The following is a 21,719-nucleotide window of genomic DNA, read 5'->3' as shown; positions in this document are numbered from 1 at the left end:
TGATTTGGAGACATCTCTGCAGACTTCCTATAGGGAAACTGCAATGCTTGTGAGGTTTCCAAAATGCATTTTTGTTTTCGTTTCGGATTGGGTAAAGAATGGTTACAACCCTTCAGTTTATTATTTGCGGTCTTTGTCCTCTTGGAAAGATTTTTCTTTACTTCCTGCCTTAGAGACGCAATAGGAAGTTAGAGGAAATCTCTACAAAGTGAACTGAAATTCCCCTTTTAGAACAGGGTCACCAGAACATGCGTCCTCATTGAAAAAGATACCTTCGTCTCGATCTGATGACAAATCTAAAAAGAGTCCATTCACACCTTCACACTATGGTGTGTTGCATTAATAAATAATATGTTGCCAGTTATGTTTCACTTAGCCCATTCACATAATTGTGCTGCCAACACACCCAAATGCAAAAACAAAAAGCACCATTTTTTCCCCCCAAGTAGTGCACCACCATTCATGGATGCATGTGCGAATGGAATTTGTCTTAATGTGTTGGCAGCGCGTTAGAGCGTCATTGAAAATGATTGCCAATGTACTGCGTGAACGCATGAATAGTGCATTGCAGTAATGGGTTACAACTGCCAGGTGTAAATGAGCCCTACATTTTTAGATATACCTTTACTTTTTAGATTTTGACAGTATTGAGGCTAAAGTTGATACGACGGTTCATAGAGTTTCCCAAAACTCTAATACGATTACCGACTTGCAAGATCGCTTGGAGGAGGCTTACTCTAAAATTGATGATTTGGAGAATCGGGCTAGGCGCTATAATTTCCGCATTCGAGGTCTCCCTGAAATCGGTTAAAGATCTCACTAACTGCGCACAAACCCTCATGCAGTCTGCAATACCCGATATCAATGATCTCCATACTGAAATCGATCATATCCACAGAGCGCTGATTCCCCCTAGACAAGGCGGGCCTCCTGGAGATATCATCGTAAAGCCTCATTTTTTCCAGGTCAAGGAAGCAGTAATGAAGTATAGCAGAGAGACTCCGGATCTGGATTTTGAAGGTCATAAGATACAAATTTTCGCTGATGTTTCGCTGACTACCATCCAGAAACGGGGCTCCTTTAAGCCTCTACTTTCCCATTTGGTGCAGAAGGGTATCCGGTATCGCTGGGCCTTCCCTTTTCGCCTACAATTCAATCTTAATGGAAAGCCTTATGAGTTCTCCACATTCCAGGATGGCGAGCAATTGTTACTACAATTGGGCATTATATCTCAGAGTCCTACATTTCACTCCCCAGCAAGATCGGCTTCTCGACCTCAGTCGCTTTCACCTTCGTGGACTGCTTCAAATCCCCAAAAGACCAGGCCGCGGAAATCACCCAGGAAGACTTCCTAAGTTTCTACAGCTTTTCACGGGACTCCTTGGGTGGTTTTTTTTCTTTTTTCCACGGCTAGGTGGTGGCCTCTCAGTGGTTCCTCGGGAACATTGGCCACTACTTTTCTGCTGTTGTGGGAGGTTTGGCGGGGGGAGGGGCCTTGGGGTTACCGCTTATCTACATGCTGATTTCTTTATCAGAGGGATAGGTTGCATTTTTAACTACTAATTGTTATGTTATTGGTGGGTTGTTGTTGGTTCCGGGGAGTGTCTATGCGCCCTCCCTGATTAGAAGACTCTTCCCCGAGTTGTTTTCTCCAGGTAGACCCATTCCTTTGCAGGGCTATTGCTCTGCTATTACAGGTGTGAAGTTTGATTTGCCTATGTTACAAAAGTTTGTATATCACCTTCGGTTGCTTGACATGAGGATTTCTCTATTTCAAATGTCTCTTCTTCCTTCTTTTTTCCTTTCTCTCCTTTCTTTATTGTCCTCCCTCTCTTTCCCCCCTTTTTTTTTTTTTCTCTCCCAGGGTCAGCCGTCAGCGTATCTGGATCCTTTGGACCCTTTTTATGCTCCAGGTGCGGAGGGTCCCCATTCTATATAGTTTTTTAATTGCCGATGGTCTTCCCTATGGTCTCTGTTAGGGATCAGAGTGTGACCAGAGGTGAGTGGACTGACACAGGGAAGTAGCAGGCTTCAGGAACACAGGCGCAGTCAGGGCTGGAGAGGTGGAATGGTCAGGCAGGCCGTTAAGTACTGTCAGGCACCGCCCGGCGGGATCTCTAGTACCCACAGAACGGGATTCCCCAGGACGCGGAGTCTAAGCCCCAGTCTGCCTTTTCTCCAGAGCCCCTGATGGTGGGGATGGACTTGGCGCAGGACTGAAACCAGGTCGTGGCCCCTGAGTGCACCCAACTGTGGTAGAGGGGTCCGCCGAGGGTATGTACCGTGGGAAAGCCTGACGTGAAGAGACTGGCAGACCTGGTAACAGGGACAGATCCGTGCGGGATGGATGGATCATCTGGGTAGCGTCAGGCGTAGTCAGGCAGGCCAGGTCAGCAACGTGCGGGCAGCGAGGTACCGGAGGAGTAGGCAGAGAATAGTCAGGGTCACAAGCCGGGTCCAGTAACTCACGGGCAGCGCGGTACAGAGGATCAGGCAGAAGGATGGTCAGGCAAGCCAGGGATCAAGCAGGAGAAGTCAGCAGAGGTCAGGATCAGGCAGGGTCAGCAACAAATCAGATAGCAGAACAGGAACACAGGATACACAGTACAAGGGGCTCATGGGAAACATACACCAAGGCACTGATCACAGGCCTGGTCCTGCTTAAATACACCTCCTGCAATCAGCTTCAGCTGATGGCTGACTGCAGGAGTGAGCTTCTGGTTGCTGAGAGCACCCGCTGGCCAGCCCTGGTACTGCAGCCCACACAGCAGGTGAGTCCCACCACCAGTGGTGAATCCATTCCTGACAGTCTCATAGCGGAACGATCCGTCTACTTTCTCATAACGTTCAGGGGCTCAACTCCGCCTCCAAATGCATAAAGGCCTTTAATTCATACCGCTCTTTTGGGGCAGACATAGTTGCCCTGCAGGAGACACATTTCCCACCTTCATTTACTCCACAATACGTGCATAAAGATTATCCTGTCTGTTATTTTTCTAATGCCTCAGAGAAGAAACAGGGGGTTGCCCTTTGCTTATCTCACCATCTTTCCTTTACTTCGCCATTCGCTCTGATCCCACTATTTCGGGCATCCGCTACGGTCAGCGGGATAATAAATGTGCTCTATTTGCTGATGATGTCCTTATGTACATATCTGATCCTCGCACTTCTTTGCCCGGTCTCCTTCACCTGTTTCACCGTTTCTCAGAGACCTCCGGTCTTACTCTTAATTCCTCTAAAATAATTGCCTTAAATATGTTGTTGCCTGACTCGGAGGTTCGTTACCTTCAGGGCCATTTTGATTTCCAGTGGGCCCCTCGTTCTCTCCCCTATCTGGGGATTCACCTCACGAAATCTTTTTATTCTTATACAAGACCAATTATCTTCCGCTCTTCAAGCGACTTAAATCTGATTTACTAGAATGGCAGGATCTCCCACTTTCCTGGTTTGGTAGAATCCACTCTATTAAAATGACTTTTTTACCGCGCCTATTGTAATACTTTAGGACGTTACCGATCATGGTTCCCAAACGGGAACTGATGCTATTACAGGCTGCAGTCTCTAGATTTATCTGGAGGGGAAAGCGTCCTAGGGTCAACAGGTCAACTCTCTCTTTCCTAAAGAAGCATGGCGGTTTGGGACTTCCTAATCTCCTAGCTTATTTTTATGCAGCTCAGATAGCACAGGTAACCTGTACTACAGTCAAGGGTTATGTCCCCCAATGGGTTGGCATTGAGGCCTTATCCTGCCATCCTTATGCTATTGGTGCTCTTATGTGGCTCCCCAGTCACTTACGTCCTCCTATTTTGTGTCCTACGCTGTCCTATTCGTTGATGGTTTGGGACAGATGGCGGACTCACAAACCTTTCTTCTCGCCACATACTCCATTAGCTCCAGTTTTTTTATAATCCTGAGTTTATTCCTGGTGTGTCACCATCAGTATTTCAATGGTGGATGAATAAGAGTTTGCTGCGTATTGGAGACTTCCTGGATGGACTTAGTCCTCGTTCTCTCCAGTATTTTCTGACACAGTACCAGATGCCTCCCGGAGAATTGTTTCGCTGTTATTAAATTCTCTCATTTATTTCTAGCAAACTTAAATTAATCATGGAACCTTGTACACTCATTCCTTTAGAAGTCTCCTGTGGGGCAACTGGGTTGATGAGGGGTCGTATGTCCATTGTCTATGCTTCCCTTGTCGATCCTCTCACTAAATTATCCTATATGACTCAATGGGAAAGGGACTTGAATAGCTCCTTAGATCTGGAAACTTGGCAGGCTGCGGCCCATTCTCTATCAAAGATATCGATTAATACTGCTCTTATCTAATCCAATTACAAAACGCTACTTCGTTGGTACTTGGTTCCTACGCGCCTCGCTAAAATATGCCCTTCAGTATCACCTACTTGCTTCCGGCACTACAGACAAGAGGGAACTATGTTCCATATTTGGTGGAAATGTCCGGTAGTGAATAGATTTTCGATCCGATTGTTTAATTTTATCTACTCGGTTACAGGAATTAATATTCGTAGAACACTGGAAGTGGCCTTATTTCATCTGCTACCGTTCCCAAAAAAAAACAAAAAAAATGACTAAAACTAATTCAATCCCTCTTACTGGAGGCACGCATTACCATAGCTAGAAGTTGGAGACAGTCATTGATTCCGCTAGACAGGGTTAAACAAAAACCTAATTGGATAATGGTAAATGATAAGTTACCTAGCGTTGTCAATAATGATGAATCTAGATTTGAAGGGACGTGGGAACCATGAATCAGATACATCTCCATTGCTTAATAATGCCGCAGCTGACTCTCATTTTCTCCCTCTCCCCCCCCTTTTTTATTTTGTTTTTTTTGCTTTGTCTTTTCCCTTTTCTTTTCTCCTCTTCTCCTTGTCTTATCCTAGAGCTTTTCTTTCGATCTCCCTATGCTTAACCTTTTTCTTTTGAATTGGAGTTTTTATATTGGTGGTTAATTTCTCTGGCACTGCCCTTGTCCATCATCTGTTGGAACATTTTCTTTTACAAAGAATTTTATTGTAGATTGAGCAATGAGAAACAAACATTCGGAACATAGAATCCTTGACCAATACATAGAAAATTGTACTGTATGATGGAGAAATAATGTAACGTGTACATTGGAAAAAAAAAAAAAAAAAACACAAAACATCAGCTATAACTTATAACAGAAATGCCCGGTAGAAGGGGTATGATTCACAGTCTTTGATGGTCAATGATAGTGTAGATTCTGAGAGAGAAAATTGCTACATCAAAAAATATTGGACAAGAGTATAATAAAGACACAGACCAAGAGGAGAGAGAAGAAGAGATAAAAAAAAAAAACAAAAAGAGAAGAAAAAATAAAAAAGGGGGGGGGGGTAGGGCTCCGGGGAGATTGCAGCAGAATCCAACCTCATATCGACAGAAGGGACTGGTCGAATCTCGATGGTTGGGCCATATCCAGCCAGGGACGCCATATCCGCAAAAATTTTGTATGGGTATCCAATAATATGGCCGTCAATTTTTCATTAACCATTATGAAGTTCATCCGATTTTTGACAGCCTCAAAGCTGAGAAGAGGAGTCTTCCAAGCCCTCGCAATTGTCAACTTAGTAGCCATAAATAAGTATGATGCCAGCTGCCATTCAGAACGGAGAAGGCCCTCCATTGGTTTAAATAGAAGCGCTGCGTACGGGTTACGCTTAATGTCTGTGTGAAGCATAGTGCGAAGGAGGGCATACACCCTAATCCATAATCTGTTACTTTAGGGCAAGTCCACCAGATATGAGCCATGGTACCCAATTGTTGGCATCCACGAAAGCAAACCGGGGTAATATGTAGGGATGAAACTAGCTAAACGAGCAGGTGTATAATACCATCGATACAGAATTTTGTAGGCATCCTCAAGAATAATGACATTCCTAGAGCATTTAGATAATGCTTGGGTCATGGTCCGCCAATCCTGTTGGTTCAAAGTCCCCCCTAATTCAGACTGCCAGCGCTGATGGTAGGAGCGAACCGGAGGGGTTCTATAAGAAATGATGGAGGAGTAAATCAGGAAAATCAAACCCGGAGCATGGGGTCTATGTCTGCACTGGCTTTCAAAGGGAGACAGACGATACGGTCCCGAATGCGTGCGTATTAGTGTATTGACAAAGTGACGAAGTTGAAGATATCCAAAGTGTTCCCGCAAAGGAATATTATAAGAAGAGCGCAGAGTTTCAAAGGAAAGTATTAGAGTGGGAGATAGAAGTGAATGTACATCGTAAAAACCATGCATTTGCCACCAGGCAAACTGCCTGGGGTTGTCCCGACCTGGAGGGAATAACGGGTTATGCAATAGTCGTAACAGCGGCAGGTGAGCAGAAATAAGGCCAGCGGAAAATTTGATAGAATCCCAGAGACGGAGCGAGAGCGTCAGTGTCGGGCTAAGGGCAGATGGACGTTTAGAAGTGGGAAGCCATGGCAAGGAGGAGAGCGGTATCGGTGGGAGTCCATCATATCCATGACAGCCCACAAGGGAAAGTGATGAGAAGCATGGATATGGGCCAAAGGGGCAATATTAGCCGCCAGATAGTAAGACTGGAGATTTGGGACCGATAACCCACCCTCACTCTTACGCGCGAACAAAATATGTTTACTAATTCTGGGCCGAGAAGAGCTCCAAATAAAAGACAAAGGTTTTCGCTGATGAATACGCAATATATGCGAAGGTACTGGAACTGGTAAAACCCGAAATAAGTACAGTAGTTTAGGAAGATAGGTCATACGGATCGCATTAATTCTGCCAAACCATGAAAGCGGGAAATGAGACCAAGAGGTCAATAGTTTGGTCAGCTCCTGAAAAACAGTGGGAAAATTAGCCTGGTACAGTCCGTCATATGTCGGGGTGAGCTTAATTCCTAAGTATGGTAGAGCCGAATGCCATTGAAAAGGAAACGTTTGCTTCAAAGTCATCAAAAGTGATGGTGGAAGGGTAATCGACATAGCTTTCGATTTGGCGGGGTTAACGTGAAGACCCGAAAGATTTGCAAAGGAATCGAGAACCGCGAGCAAATTAGGCAGAGTAACCCCCGGATTCGAAATCGACAATAGTATATCGTCTGCAAACAGAGACAATTTATGTTGGGAGCCCGCTACTTCAATCCCCTTAATATCATGATTCATACGAATGGCTTCCGCCAATGGTTCCAAGGCTAGGATAAAGAGTATAGGGGAGAGCGGACAACCTTGTCTAGTGCCTCTGGCGACCGAGAACGTAGAAGACTCAAATCCGTAATATTTAAGTTTCGCTTGAGGGGAAGTGTGTAGCGAAGAGATCCGTCTTAGAAACGAAGGACCAAAGCCAAAGCGGTGAAGGACTGATAGAAGATAAGGCCAGGATAAAGTGTCGAAAGCCTTATTGATATCCTGTTGGAACATTTTCTACCTGGTGAGCATGCTGGTTTTTATATATATGCTTATATGTTCTACGATTTTGTTTATGCTCACCATTTCACCATGTGGGCGGAAATGTTATTGTTCCTATGCATACCACTGTAAACCAATTCTCAATAGAAATATTGAAGTATAAAGTGATATTAAAGGCTATTTTTCCGAAAGGAAAAAAAGATGCTGGGGGGGGACCCAAGTGACATACACAGCGCCGGCATGGCCCTCCTCTGGTCCCTCTTCACGGAATGTGGCAGAGGAGACTGTAGCTCCCACTGCTGCCTGTGTAGAGCAAGAAAACATTGCTCTTAAGATCCCATGAAGAAATTGTAACTGCTATACAGCCTTAGCACCAGTTTTTCAGAGTGAATACAACCGAGACTAGCGCGTTTCGGCCCTGAGGCTATGATTATGGCCTCACTGCTGAAACGCATAAGCATCTGTATGTTGCGTTCACTCTGTAACCAGTAAATACTGTTACAACTAAATGATACAGGGATGCCAGTTATTACCACTGATGGCTGTGTCTTCTATGAGACCAGGAAGAGAGGAGAGCAGGGATGCAGGATTTGTCCTGTGTTCGGATTTCACTTCATTATGTAGTAATCCACCTCCGTCTTGCATCCCTGCCACCAAAATCTTCTTTATGATGGGGGTTCGTAGAACTAAGGAGCTGTCACAAGATCATATCAAGAGAGTCTGCCTATTCCTGCCCTTTTCCCCCAGCTGCTCCATTCATAGAAACCATACTACAGCTTCTATAAATGAACCACGATCCAAGAATGGAGGACAGGTGGATGATTGATTGCTCCACCCCCTCTCTTCAGATAATGTTTCATTTGTAGAAGCTGTAGTAAAGCTGTGGAGGAAAGTATAATTGATGTCTACCTAAAGACGTGGCTATGTTGCTTTGCAAGGTGTACCCGGAGGCTGTTCTTAGCCACTCTGATGTGCATGCTTTTAAATTGCCCTTTTTCATTATATGCCGCACCGTTGTACTCAGATGACCGGTGTGCAAGATAGAATGGAACATATATTTTAATGCATCGGATCCAATCCATTTGCACAGTATAAGCTCCATGATCAAAACTTCTAGAGAAGCACAGCAGAGGGGGACATGGTGTGGATATCTCTCAAATGGGAAATGTAAGTTTTTGTTTCTTACAAAACCAAAAAAAAAAAAAACAACTTATTTTACAGCTAGTTACATAGGGCTAGAGGCAAAAAGCACTACTTCAATGATATATATACTGCTTATTACCTGCATTCTCTCATAAAAAGGTTTCAATATAAAGTTTAAACATTAATAAAACTAAATATACTTTATGTAAAGCATATGCAAAAGTAAACACATGCTGATAATACACTTATAGGGATCTGCTGCTCTCTACTGTCTGAATTTGTATTTGCCTGTAAATATATCATGTATGCCTGTCCTGTCCCTGGGTTGTTGGCAAGAGAGAGAAAGAGAAAGTGAGAGAAAGCAAGCGAGAAAGAGAGAGAAAGATCTTAGGCACATGACCTGTCGTGCTGCTAAAGCCAGAAGAGACTAAAATGCAAGTATTCCTATTATCTAATAGTTTGACTGCAGCTGCTGAGGGTATATCCAAATTCCTTGTGACAGTATTTTTGCCCTGTCCTTGCTATTATTCCACATGCACAGTGCCAGATAGCTAGGTCTGTGATACTTTATGTATAGCAATCACCTTCCAGTATATTTGTAGGTGAACCCATTTATTGCAATAGAGTTTATATGCAGCTCCTGTTATTTTAGCTAACCCTGTCCCTTCTAGTCTAGGATTCTATAGCTAGTTTTAGCTTAGGGCTCTACAACCAGCATAGGCTAGAGCCAGGTCAGGTTTCTAGTGGCTATGTCTGGATCGTAGGTCCTAGGTAGGGACTAAAGTGTAAAGTAGATAGGCTGACCGAGTTCCAGTTCCACACCACAGTTTCTGTCAGTGAGAAGCTCTGTTGCAGGCTGGTTGGAGGACAGTTGGAGGATTGGTTTTTAGGATGCAGCATCACCTTGTTTCCTACATTAAACATTAGGTAAAAGAGTGGAGCCTTCCAGGGCTGATGCTTAGCTAATCTTCTGATTCATGAACACACCCAGCATTGTTTGAGGGAAGACTGGAAGTTCAGGCAAGGAATCTGGGAAAATATCAAGGATACTGTGATCACCATTGGAAATACTGGACATCATACTGCAAATGCAACATACTGCAAATGCAATTGGAAGTACTGTCAGGGATCCTGCGAGCACCATCGGAAGTACAGGAAATTTTTACTTGCATGCCATTAGAAGCAATGGCAGGGACACGAAGTCCTGGCAATAATTCTGAAACTAGGAGTTCTAAAGGTTACAAGGCAGCTGTCAGGATTCCCGAAAAAGTGACTGCATCTGATTGGCTTCATTGTTTGGCTCAATTTTCAGATCGAAGTTTGTTGGGCCCAGTGGTGCCGACAGGGCCACATACAGCTTTAGTTTCAGCCAATTCCTGCAGAGATTGTATGGCCATCACTAGTTTCACTGTCTTACTGAGGCCTGACTTCATGACAAAGTGTTGCCAAATATTTACTTCATGAACAGAGGAATGACAGTTCGTAGAGTGTAGGCATGAAGTCATGGAAGGCTCAGGTCCCAAGTTAAACTAAATCAGAGAGGCTTTTCAGAGTAATCAAAAGGTAGTATCAGACATCTTATGTTGTCAGTTTTTTCTCTTTATAAAAATTTCCTTTATAGGAATTCTGTACCAGAAATACTGTTCCATAAATAGGCAAAAAGGTAAAACAATGTTAATCTAGCCAATACAGATACATCTACTTTGTATAAAAATGTTAAAGTTGCTTAGCATGGGTTTAAAGATTGTATTGCCATGTATGAAGAGTCTATCCTATTCTCAGTTTGCTCAGGTCACCTTGGAGTTCCATGACATGTGTCCTAAATAATAAACACAAACAAGATATACCTGTACTCAAATCCCAACAGCTAGTACATCCATTTATCCATCAGTTGCTAAAGGGGTGTAATCACATATTAACACTAGAGATTCTGAAAGACACTGGCAGAGGATCCTTCAGAATCTCGAATGTTAATATGTGGTTACACCCCTTTAGCAGCTGATGGATAAATGCATGTACTAGCTATTGGGATTTGAGCACAGGTATGTATGTATGTATATATATATATATATATATATATATATATATATCTTGTTTGGTTGTATTGTGTGTCAGTATCCAGATCTAAACCTGGTAGCTCTCCCTCACTTTGTCTTTTCCCCTATGTTGGCATTGTGTCCACTGTAGCATTTGCGTAGGCAGAGAAGAGTAGGACTGGCCATAGAGGGATTACTTTGACGCAGTTGGCCAACTTAAACATGTATTGCAATATGCGTGAAACAAATATCCATATTTCTTGCAAAGTCTGCTGGAAAGGGTATATACCAGTGTGCAGAGGGTTCTTCAGATTTTCTAGTGTTAAATAACAACAGCTCCAAACCTTTACACATCAAATTTTGTTACTTAGTCACTAGGGAAACATACATTGGACCACAACCCATGGACTTTATAGGCACAGCACTGAATATTGTAAAAAATGATAATCTTTATTGATGCACAATTAAAAATGAATTAAAATAAAACATAGTAGCATCTTGCACCCTTATGTCTGTTATGGTGGTGGATTCACACTGGCAAAGTTACACACTATGCAAGTGACTAGTACAAATACAAAAGCTCAAGATGTTTTGCATATTTTGCTTTCTTAGGAGTAGAAGGTGCAAAGATTGGACTGCTATATGGAGCGCCAGCAACTGAGGATCCTAAGGCTAGTATGCCACAAGAGCCAGCCCAGACCCCACCCCCCCCTTTCCCCCAGGGCCACCACCATAACCGACATAAGGGTGCAGGATGCTACTATGTTTTATTTTAAATGTGATTTTAATTAACTTTTAATTGTGCTTCAATAAAGACTGTATTTTTTTTTTTACGATATTCAGTGTTGTGCCTATAAATTCCTTGGGTTGTGGTACAATGTATGTATGTATGACAACACTTTGGTATCTGTTAGGGTAACTGGCATTGCTTTTCTTTCCACCTTCCCTTGTTTCATTCCCATTGATTGCAATTAATAACTAGGAAAGACAGCTATGCAAGCAGTCTGGGCCAGTCACAAAATCATTATTTTTCATATTTTACCAGTGTAGCTGCTAATTTAGAAACATCTGAGCTGGTACATTGAGGGGATGAACACTAATTTTGATGAAAGAAATTTGAGATTTCCTATCAGCAACCAGCCACATCTATCAAAAGAAATGGGATTGTTGCCGCTCTGTTTATATCACTTGGAGGAATAGTGCCTCATATCAGTGGGAAGAATAGTGCCCCAAGGACTGGATAAAGGCAAGCAAAAGGGCTGCTGTTTGAAGATCATTGCTTTAGATTAAAAGACAATCACAGACTGGTTTCTGTAGGCATCTCACATTTGTTAGTGATATCAACACATGTAGAAAGTGATTCAGAGAGAATGAGGAAGTCGTTTTCTAACAAAAGGCAAGTAACTTTAAACCTGAAAACAAAATGTTACTGTCAAAAGTAAACCGACAAGCACAATGAATCCAAAGTAAGGGGCTTGACCTGAAAAATTAATGACTAATGCAAGTTTGAAAATAAAAAAGGCAGAATCTGGAAAGACCAAACCTGCTATTCACAACAAAAAACATGTTCATGAAAAGGACTTTTTTTTCCATGTTGGCAAAATGCAAGTAGTGCCAAGTTTTTAATAGGATATTAAAAAACACACCTTCTAATATTAAAAAAAAAGAAAAAAGAAAAAAGAAAAAAAAAGCTCTGCACACAGTACAGTCTAGATACATGCCTCATCCTGCGTGTTCCCTATTCAAAAGAAGCTTACTTAAAGTGAACCCGTAATGTCCCCACGTAGTGCAAAACAATGGGTTTACTTAACTGCCACTCGCCCAAGCTTTCCATACCCTGCTTGGTTGCATGTTAGTGTGCATTCCCCATTCTTGCTAAACAGAATATGCTATAAAAGCCAAGTAAAAGACAAGCAACCTAAAAAGTGTATTTGTTTTTATGAATGCTTATGAGCCTTAGCTGACCCAGAATAATTCATAGAAATCAGTGGGGCAGGAAAATATCACTATGCGTTTTCTATTTCATCCAGGTGAATTATACCGCGTTTTTTTCAGGACAAATTGGGCTTTCATTAGGTGGTAAATGGTAATGGATATCTCCTGATTTTTTTTTCTTTATTATCAAAAGGAAAACTGGCCTAAAATAGTAAAAAAATAAATAAATATCACTTTTTTTATTTATCTGTGTTTCTCTTGTTATTACCATTACCTACCACCAAAGAACAACCCGAAATCAATTATCCAGCTCTTGGCGATCGCAGCGATACCATATATGTGTTTGTTATTTGTACCTGTAGTACAGCCCAGAAACAATAGTGCGCATTTTGTTTTTGTCTGTTTTTTTGTTTTGTTTTTTTTTTTTAACCTAAAAACACATTGACATTAACACTAACTGACACAGATACCAATTTTTTTTTAAATCCTGACCTTTGACCCTGACCTTTACCCAAACAATGACCCTGGCACTGAACTAGTTCAAACCTTGATCTAGGTATTTTTTCTTTATTTTTTAATATTTATTTACAAACATTTTTCTCCATGCCAGGAGTTAGAGAGATACAATGTATCTCTCTCCTTCATTCATAGAGAGAAAAAAAACAAGTGGGCCGGGCTGCACAGTGACTGATCACTGTGATAGCCAATCAGAGGCTATCACAGCAATCATGTGACCCGGAATCGGGAGTCCCGGATCCCGATCGTTAGAACGGGATCCGAGGCTCTCAGTCACACCGCGGTCTGTGCTGGGAGCGCACTCCCAGAACAAAGACAGGTACGCAAATACGCAGCTCCACGGAAAAAAGCCTAGTTCCGTGACAACGCATATTTGTTTGACATCGGCGTCAAGGGGTTAAGGAAATGGAGTTACCCCATGACAAAACTAATTAGATAGTATAATCTATCTTGCTACAGATATGTAAATACGGGTACAGTCATCCACCGGCTTAAATTGTCAGCCTCTCATAGACAAGCCCCATACCCAGACAAAAATACCTCACTGTCTTGAGGAATGCAAAATGATGCACTGCAAAACGCAGTACAGACCTCTCCAAAAAAATACCATGTGCATTCAAAGTGTGCTCCCAAAGAAAGGCCCAAAAGAGAAACAGAAACTCTACATATTCCACTCCAGAAAACAGAGCTTTGTCAGGAGTATAAAGAATTAAAAAATAGGTAACATAGTGGCTGGAAGTATAGACAGCGCAGAGGAACTGCGATGGGTTCATCTTGTGCACCTATGTATGCAAATCTCTTTGTGTGGTGGGGGTGTACTATGGTCTTTGTAGAAGAACTAGAATGTTTTATGTCACACATTCTTATGTGGGTAAGATTCATTTCTGATGTGTTTATATTATGACAGGGTCAAAATGATCTGCTTGTGGAATTTGTAGCTACCTTAAAGCGAAAAAATATTGGGATGTACTTCACGAGTTAAATTAAATATGATAGCATTATTTTTTGGACTTGGAGATTAAAAGGGGTGAAGGAGGCAATATTAATATATATTGATGGAGTGTTAGCCATATTACATATCTGTAGCAAGATAGATTATACTATCTAATTAATTTTGTCCATGGGGTAACTACAATTCCTTAATAGAGACTATATATACACAAGCTGATAGGATTATGATCAAACTACAGAGTCTCTTTTTATGCAGGCATTTCATCTAAAATGGTATGGTATTTGATTTGGTCTGGTGATATTAACCATTTAGATGTAACGTACATAATTGTGATGGTATCCAGTCATTATGTGCAGTACATTCCACTCCAATAGGCATTAATTACAGCTGAGCATACATTTATATATTTGAATAAAGGTTATATTTTAGATTCATCAATTGACCAGATGGTGCATAGGGACACGCACCCTCGTCCGGCATAGATATGTTCTCCTTTAGCGGATTCACACTAACATTTGAAAAGTAGCATATATCCCACAAAAAATATAGTGCATTTTTGCTAAAGTGCACTCAAGGAGCCAATACTCAAAGGATGTCAGTCAGCAGATCCAAATACCATCTGCCACCTCTGACAGATAACGCGATTGTTAATTCCTGGGGACATCATCCAGCACCCTGGTGCAATACTTTTACTATGCTACAGATTCACATTTTTGCATTGCAATAAAATGCAATTTACCACAACAACACAAGAACCACATTGTGGTGCCAATCATTTGAAAGCACCACAACAGACCTGTATTTTAGTGTACCACAATGCAAAGATGTGAAACAAGGGTGTGTTGTGGTGAAAAGAAGAAATTAAAAGAAACAAAAAAAAAAAAAAAAAAAAAAAGGGGGGGGGGGGGCACAGGTGTGTTTAAAGGTCCGTTGCAATTAATTGGTTGCTCATTTAAAATGAATGGGCTGCATACTGCAAGGTTTATTAAAGTGCTTTATAAAATGCATTAATGCACTGCAAAGGTCTGAATGTCACCATCAGGTTGAGGATTTACTGTAGTGTGTACCGAACTTGCTGTGCTCACCTTGATATATCTGAATAAACTTGGGAAGCAAGGTTGCACTGATTATTCCATCTGGCATTTCTCGTAGGAACAGCTTCAGCAGGCTGGCAGCGGAATAGACATCTCCATCTTCTGATAAAGTCAACGGCTCGCCACTTTCATATTTCAGCCGCAACTGTTCCACCACTTTAACATTTCCATTCACCCTGAAAAGGCCTTCGTGTGTCATCCCTGCAGGTATGAAAATACATTAAAGAATTTTTCCTAAAGTGCAGTGCAAGAGTTTCTTTCATATGTAGTTTCTAGAAGCAAAAGATGCCATTAGCCAGTGGTTAACCACCACATAAATGCTAGGGCCACCAGAGGGCTGCACATTACACATCTCATTTTCCTTTGCAAAAATTGAAGCAGGAAACAGCAGGGGAAAAAAGTTCTACTATGCATAAATCTGCTAAAAGCACGATCTAACAAATGTGTGTTTTCCTTCTTATTCAAAAAACAGTTTTCACACTTGCAGATGATATCCTATATCTGCTTTGCAGCCACTTCCCATCTACATGCATGAGCTCCAGTGATGACCATCTTCATATTCACGATTATGCTCCATACCTGTACAAGAAACATTGGCATGGCCACTTACAGTCTCCACTGAAAGCACTGGGTAACACTGGAAAGCAAATAGGAAAGAGGGACAGAGTAGAGTCATAGTATACAAGGATTTGCCTAAACCATGAAAGCTGCAGATTTTAAAATGCCTACAAATTTAACTTTGAAATTATAGTAACACAAATAAAGATTATGTGAGACTGGGATTGGATTTAAATCATCTTTGATAATATATCATCAGTGTCACCAATATCCCATTACTAGTAGTAACATCACAAAGTTATAAAATGGTTAGGAGTACTTAGCTGTGATTTTATATATGTGCTACAATCTGTTCAGGTTCCAAGGATAATAAAGTTGTTTCTTTTGCCACTAAGTGCAAGGGTAGAGGGACTCCAGGCTGCCACTCGAGCACCAATACCCATATCATCCTTTTACAGAAATCCTGAGCCCCCCTCCCCCCATAATTCCAAAGTAATATGATCAGCCTTCTGCAGCGGATTTGGGAATCCATTGGAAAAATCTCCAGATGAGATAGTGGTTGCAAAGCAGCAGCACAGTCTTAGTATCTGTGTCAACCAAGTTCTGTTCCACCTTGTTAACAAGAAACTCTCAACCTCCCTAGAACACTGTATAAAAGTGAAAAAGGAAACCCGGGGGTGGGTAGAAAGTCAAATTATATACTTACCTTTCCCCTGGCTTCCTCTTGCAGCGCCTTAGAAAGGTGAGGTTATCCTCCTCCTCTCCAGATCTCAGAGAATGCCAAGTAGCCCAATTGTAAAAAGAAGATGATCCTGCACCATGCAAGGATCTTGTCAGCAGGGGGATTTCAGCTCCAACACAAGTTGGGAAAAGGCGAGTAAATTATTTTTCCCACGGGTTCTTTAATGCAGTGTTTCAGAAGGGAGAATGGGGCCAAAAATCAATAAATGGACCTTACCTGAAGTACAAATCTCAGATGAGAAGGGTTATTTACATGACAAAGCTTCCTGTTCACACATGCGTTTTGCAGAGGTGATGGGGACAAGGAAGGCAAGCTTATGAGTAAGCGTAGTAAGAGGAAAATCCCTAATAAGTTTAAAAAGTGTTTTTTGAAGTGCAAAATAATCAAATTTAAACCCCACAGAGTGACTGGTGAACATACAGGGGAAGACACACGAGACACCCTGTACAAAAGCCTTAATCAAAAGAATAGGAGGCTAGCTGTCTCTGCAGCAAGATCACAAGCAACAAGATGGTACTCATGGCCAAATGTTGTTTCAGACTGAATTGTAAAAAAGGTCAGGACAGGTCAGAATATTTCCTGAGATAAAGGTTTCTTTTCTCATAAAAAATGAAGTCTTCCATGTGCAATGGTAGACTTTATGGAAAGTGAACTTCCTAGTTTTTAGCATTGCAGAAATTCGGAGAAGACTCTATCCACCAAGACCTGGGTTTTAATGACCATGCCATAGAAACCAGTAACCATGATGGTAACTTGGATCTTGGGATAGAAGAGTGTCTGCTAGTAGTCCATACCAGATTGGAGTACCAAATCAACCTGGGCCAGGCCAGAGCTATATGAGGATCAGCGGAATGCTGCCCACATTGATCCTGCAGAGCAGATCAAGTAATTTCAGGGCAGGAAAGCCAATAGATTAGGCTGTTCTGATCCCAAAGAGCCACCAGAACATCTTCTGCTTTCACCAGAGAATCTCTGTACCTGGAGATACATTTTTTCAGTTTTTTGTTGAACCTGGAAGACCACAGCCAGCATCCCTTCCTTTTAGCACAGGTACTGGAACACCTTTGGATATAGGGCTCATACCCCTAATCCAGGCATCATCAGGTCAGGATGTGTGCCTGCCATTGTCCATACCTAGAATGTAAATTGTGGACTGGAATGTGACATTCTACCAAGGACAAATTATTTACCCTTTTTACCATGGCAAGACTTCTGGTTCTTTTCTAATAATTGATGTATGCCACTGCTGTGGTGTTGTCTGACTGAAACCTGATCAAATGACCTACCAGACTGGATATCAGGTGCTGTAGGGACAACTAAAATCACCCACGGATCCAGGATGTTGATCAGGAGACAGGGTTGGACAGGCTGGCATCCATGGTGAGAAACCTCCAGGAATGGAGAAGAAAAGATTTTCCCATCTCCAGAATTGGATTCGTGAGCCGCCAGGCCAGAGACAACCTTGTCCTTGGTGACAAGTGAATCGGTTCATCCAGATACTGAACAGATTTGTCCCATGACAGGATATCAGGTTTTAGGGGTTGGAGTGGAACTGGTCAAATGGATCTGCCTTGACAGTAGGCTACCACCAGTCCCATGACTTTCATACAAAAGCAAAGAGTTAATCAATTCTTGGACAGAAGAGTCACAGTCTCTGGGCAGATAGTTTTAAGTTTCTCCTGGTAAAGAAAATCTTTTGCTTGAGTTGTGAATATGATAAGAACCAGATACTCACAGTGATTAAGTTGGTTCCAACGCAGACTTCTAAAGATTCAACAAAAGAAAGTGAACTGTCTGCAACACATTGTGGATCAGGATTTGTGCCAACTACTTGAAAGGGGATCATCCAGGTAATGGGGATGTCCTGGGAGCATAACTAGGCAAGCACAGGGATTGGAACCTTGCTAAATATGCGAGGTGTGAATGGTAGGGCCATGAACTTAACGTGTTGGGGACAGATAGCGCAGTGAAGGAATTGCTAATGTTTGAGAAAAAAAAAAGGGAGGGACATGTATGCATCTTTGATGTCTACCAAGACCAGAGAATCTCCCTAGAGGAGAAGGCCATGACAGACCTGGTGGATTCCATTCAGGATTTTTAGGTCTGAATGGAGACAGATATTTAGAGCCCTGAGATGCATCAAATGGCCCCTTTTGGTTTGGGAACTGTGAACTTGGAAAAAAGTCCCTAAAATCTTTCCACCACAGAAAATTAGGGCAATAACACCCTAATCCTAAAGATCTGCAATAGCTGCATAGAAGTTTTCTAATCTGCGCAGTTACACAAGAAAGTTGAAAAAGATGAAGCAGGGAGGGGGATGAGAGCAGAACACTGCTTATAGCCCTTGTAAACCACTTTCTGTACCCAGGCATCTGAGATGCTGTCCCTGTCCAGATGTCTGCAAAGGCTAAAGTGGCCATACACAGATCGACTTTCAGCCAGTTCAGCAGGGACTGGCTGAATTTCAATCAGTGTGTGGCTGTTTTTGCTCAACAGATAATCGTTGATCGACTTGTCAAAGAGAAAACTTTTGGCAATCAGAGACTGCTGCTGCTAACCAGTGTATCTTGAGAGTGTAACCCAGCGGGGGCAGATTCATCCATCCACCTTGTTGTTCAGCAGGCTGAATGGAAAAAGATAAAACCTACCCATTTATGGCCAACTTAACAGATGTGCCTCCATAATGGAATAAGGGGGAATCCTTTCATGCCGAAGAGGACTTGTCTGTACATATAGGGAATATAGTGGCCTAGGGTTTGTAGCTAAACTTGGTTCCTTCCTTGGTTTGATCTTAGTGGGTTGAAGCCTGGAAGTAATAAAAAGGATCTTTTCTAGGTCTTGGAGGAAGGGAGGGAGGGAGAGAGTCTTTCCATCTTGAGGCTTAGGTTTACCTAGCCTGGGACACAGGAGTACTCTTCCCCCATTGACATCCTTTATGGGGGTGTCAGTACAGCTCCGAAGACACATTGACTCTAAATGGGTATGCATCTGCTCCGTACACCAACAGCATGTTCACAGATTGAAGACTCATTAAAGAAAGAGGAGACTCATAAAATGGGAGTTATCCACTAAATGGTCTCTCTAACCCTGGGAGCTATGGTATCTGCCTGTTGCTACTCAGGGGCAACATCCTCTGGCAAGGATTTTTGAGACTCTTTGTCAGGGGCAGCCTCTGTAGCAGAAGGCTCAAAGGCCACTGAAGCTTTAGCTAGGTCAGATAATGATTTTGGAGGGGAAGGTGTTGAGGCACACTTACAGTATATCCTCTGTGGTCAGAGTCTGCAAACAAAGTTGCAACTTGGCCTATAAAATAGAACTGCAGTGAAATCCTCCCAGGAAAATGCCACACCTGGAACTGCTAGCGAAGCATGAGCTGGAGGGTCCCTATACAGTGGGATTGCTCCTTTAGTGTTGGGATCCAAAATGTTTTACTTCTCGGCAGGGACAATTCAGCTCAGAATACTAGGTACCTTGGGTGCTCACAAACTAGCTGCTAAAATCAGGAAAGATTCAAATAGCCAGAGGTTACCAAGTCACTGTAGGTGGCAGGAAGGACTAACTGAGGGGTCATCGCTTTCCTCTTGTGAACAGGAGCATTGGTGGGAAGATGCTACTGCCTGGTAACAACAGAGTGCAGAGTACACCACCTAGTGACAGAGCACTTGCTTACTCAGTGTTTGAACCCATTTTGTGGAAGTCAAGAAAAAAAAAAAAAAAAGAAAGAGGAAAGGAAGGAAGAGGAAAGGAAGAAAGAAGGAAGAGGAAAGGAAGAAAGAAGGAAGAGGAAAGGAAGAAAGAAGGAAGAGGAAAGGAAGAAAGAAGGAAGAGGAAAGGAAGAGGAAAGGAAGAAAGAAGGAAGAGGAAAGGAAGAAAGAAGGAAGAGGAAAGGAAGAAAGAAGGAAGAGGAAAGGAAGAAAGAAGGAAGAGGAAAGGAAGAAAGAAGGAAGAGGAAAGGAAGAAAGAAGGAAGAGGAAAGGAAGAAAGAAGGAAGAGGAAAGGAAGAAAGAAGGAAGAAAGAAGGAAGGGGAAAGGAAGGGGAAAGGAAGGGGAAAGGAAGGGGAAAGGAAGAAGAAGGAAGACAGAAGAAGGAAGAAGGAAGACAGAAGAAGGAAGAAGGAAGACAGAAGAAGGAAGAAGGAAGACAGAAGAAGGAAGAAGGAAGACAGAAGAAGGAAGAATATATTGGCACCGAACAGTTCTAATAAAAGAAGTAGCTCCCAATGCTTAACCCACACAGGGAGGTGTACTGTAACTGTGTATTCAGAGACAGGATTACATCAGAGGTTGTGACCTGGAAAGTGATCTGTGGGTAACAATACACAAAGGTTTGGAATATGCCACTACGCAGTGCCCAAAAGGTGACATTCCAGGCAGGCCCCACTAACAACCATTTCTGAAAATCTGCTGTGTAGCGATGGCTTAAAGTGGCCATTTTAATCAGCTAACTGTCCACCATTTTGTATGAATTGCAGCCATAAGTCTGATTATGTAAAAAAATAATTTCTGCATATAGAGAATTCTGCATAGTCGTTACAACTCAGCATTGCATGACAACCTGCAAGCATCTATGGGGGGGGGGGCAACTCAAGGAACCCCATGCCCTCGGAACTTCTCAAAAAGAACAGATTTGACTTGTGCAACTTTTAACTTGCCAATTACATTATTCCTGCTGTGTAAAGATTATAAAAAGGCTGTAAGATCATAATTTTTGGAGGTCTTGAACTGTAAGCCGCCCCCCCCCCCCCCCCCCACACACACACACACACACACACACACACACACACACACACACACACACACAAATGTACAGCGTGCCAAATAAATAATATCAAATTTGGAACTCCTCACAGACGTTGGTTGCTGGTCTTCTCCATTGGCCCACCTAAACAGCTGTTTTGGTTAGCTGCATAAAGATACTAACTCAGTGTGTAGAGAAATATTAATTGAATAAAAAAAAAATATATCTTGAGAAAAGAATGGCTACAAAAAAAAAAAAAAAAAAAAAAAAAAAAAGTTACTTTTGCTGGTAGTGAAAAAGCATTTATTCTCCCAAGACTCCCCCCCAAAAAAACCAAAGCATGCTGGGAGTGGGATGGGTTATACTAGATTGGTGACAGTTTTTTTTTTTTATTGCTGGTCAGTGCACAAATCCACCTGTAGCTGGCAGCATAACCAAAATGTTGTTTAATTTGTGTCCCTCAATGGACAAGAAGGAAGAAGCTCCCCATTTAACTTTGCATACCCCCAGAATTAAGAAAATCCTATTTTCCACGACTGTTCTATATTCAATGGGAAATTTCTGGTAGAACAATTCCGAAATGCATTCTTTTCAA

At 42.2% G+C, this 21,719-nt stretch overlaps 2 protein-coding genes across 2 annotated transcripts in view; one reads left to right on the top strand and one right to left on the bottom strand.

The window, feature by feature from the left end:
* Positions 1–21,719, bottom strand: part of FAM13A (family with sequence similarity 13 member A) — a 270,449-nt gene that overhangs the window by 235,578 nt on the left and 13,152 nt on the right. Inside the window, exon 2 of the mRNA XM_089652312.1 lies at positions 15,078–15,287. Within this exon, the coding sequence (XP_089508438.1) occupies positions 15,078–15,287 (210 nt within the window). The remainder of the gene's footprint in view (positions 1–15,077; positions 15,288–21,719) is intronic.
* The window catches only part of NUP54 (nucleoporin 54), a 102,065-nt gene continuing 88,702 nt past the window's right edge, over positions 8,357–21,719 (top strand). The window contains exons 1-2 of the mRNA XM_089652315.1: positions 8,357–8,577; positions 15,145–15,293. The gene's annotated coding sequence lies outside the window, so the exon portion shown is untranslated. The remainder of the gene's footprint in view (positions 8,578–15,144; positions 15,294–21,719) is intronic.

The sequence above is a fragment of the Staurois parvus genome, unplaced genomic scaffold (genome assembly GCF_062004578.1).
Source record: "Staurois parvus isolate SC_StPar_1 unplaced genomic scaffold, SC_StPar_1.0 ptg000679l, whole genome shotgun sequence".
NCBI lineage: Eukaryota > Metazoa > Chordata > Amphibia > Anura > Ranidae > Staurois > Staurois parvus.
Note: the sequence above shows the minus strand (reverse complement) of the source record. Positions and strands in the feature narration are given on the sequence as shown.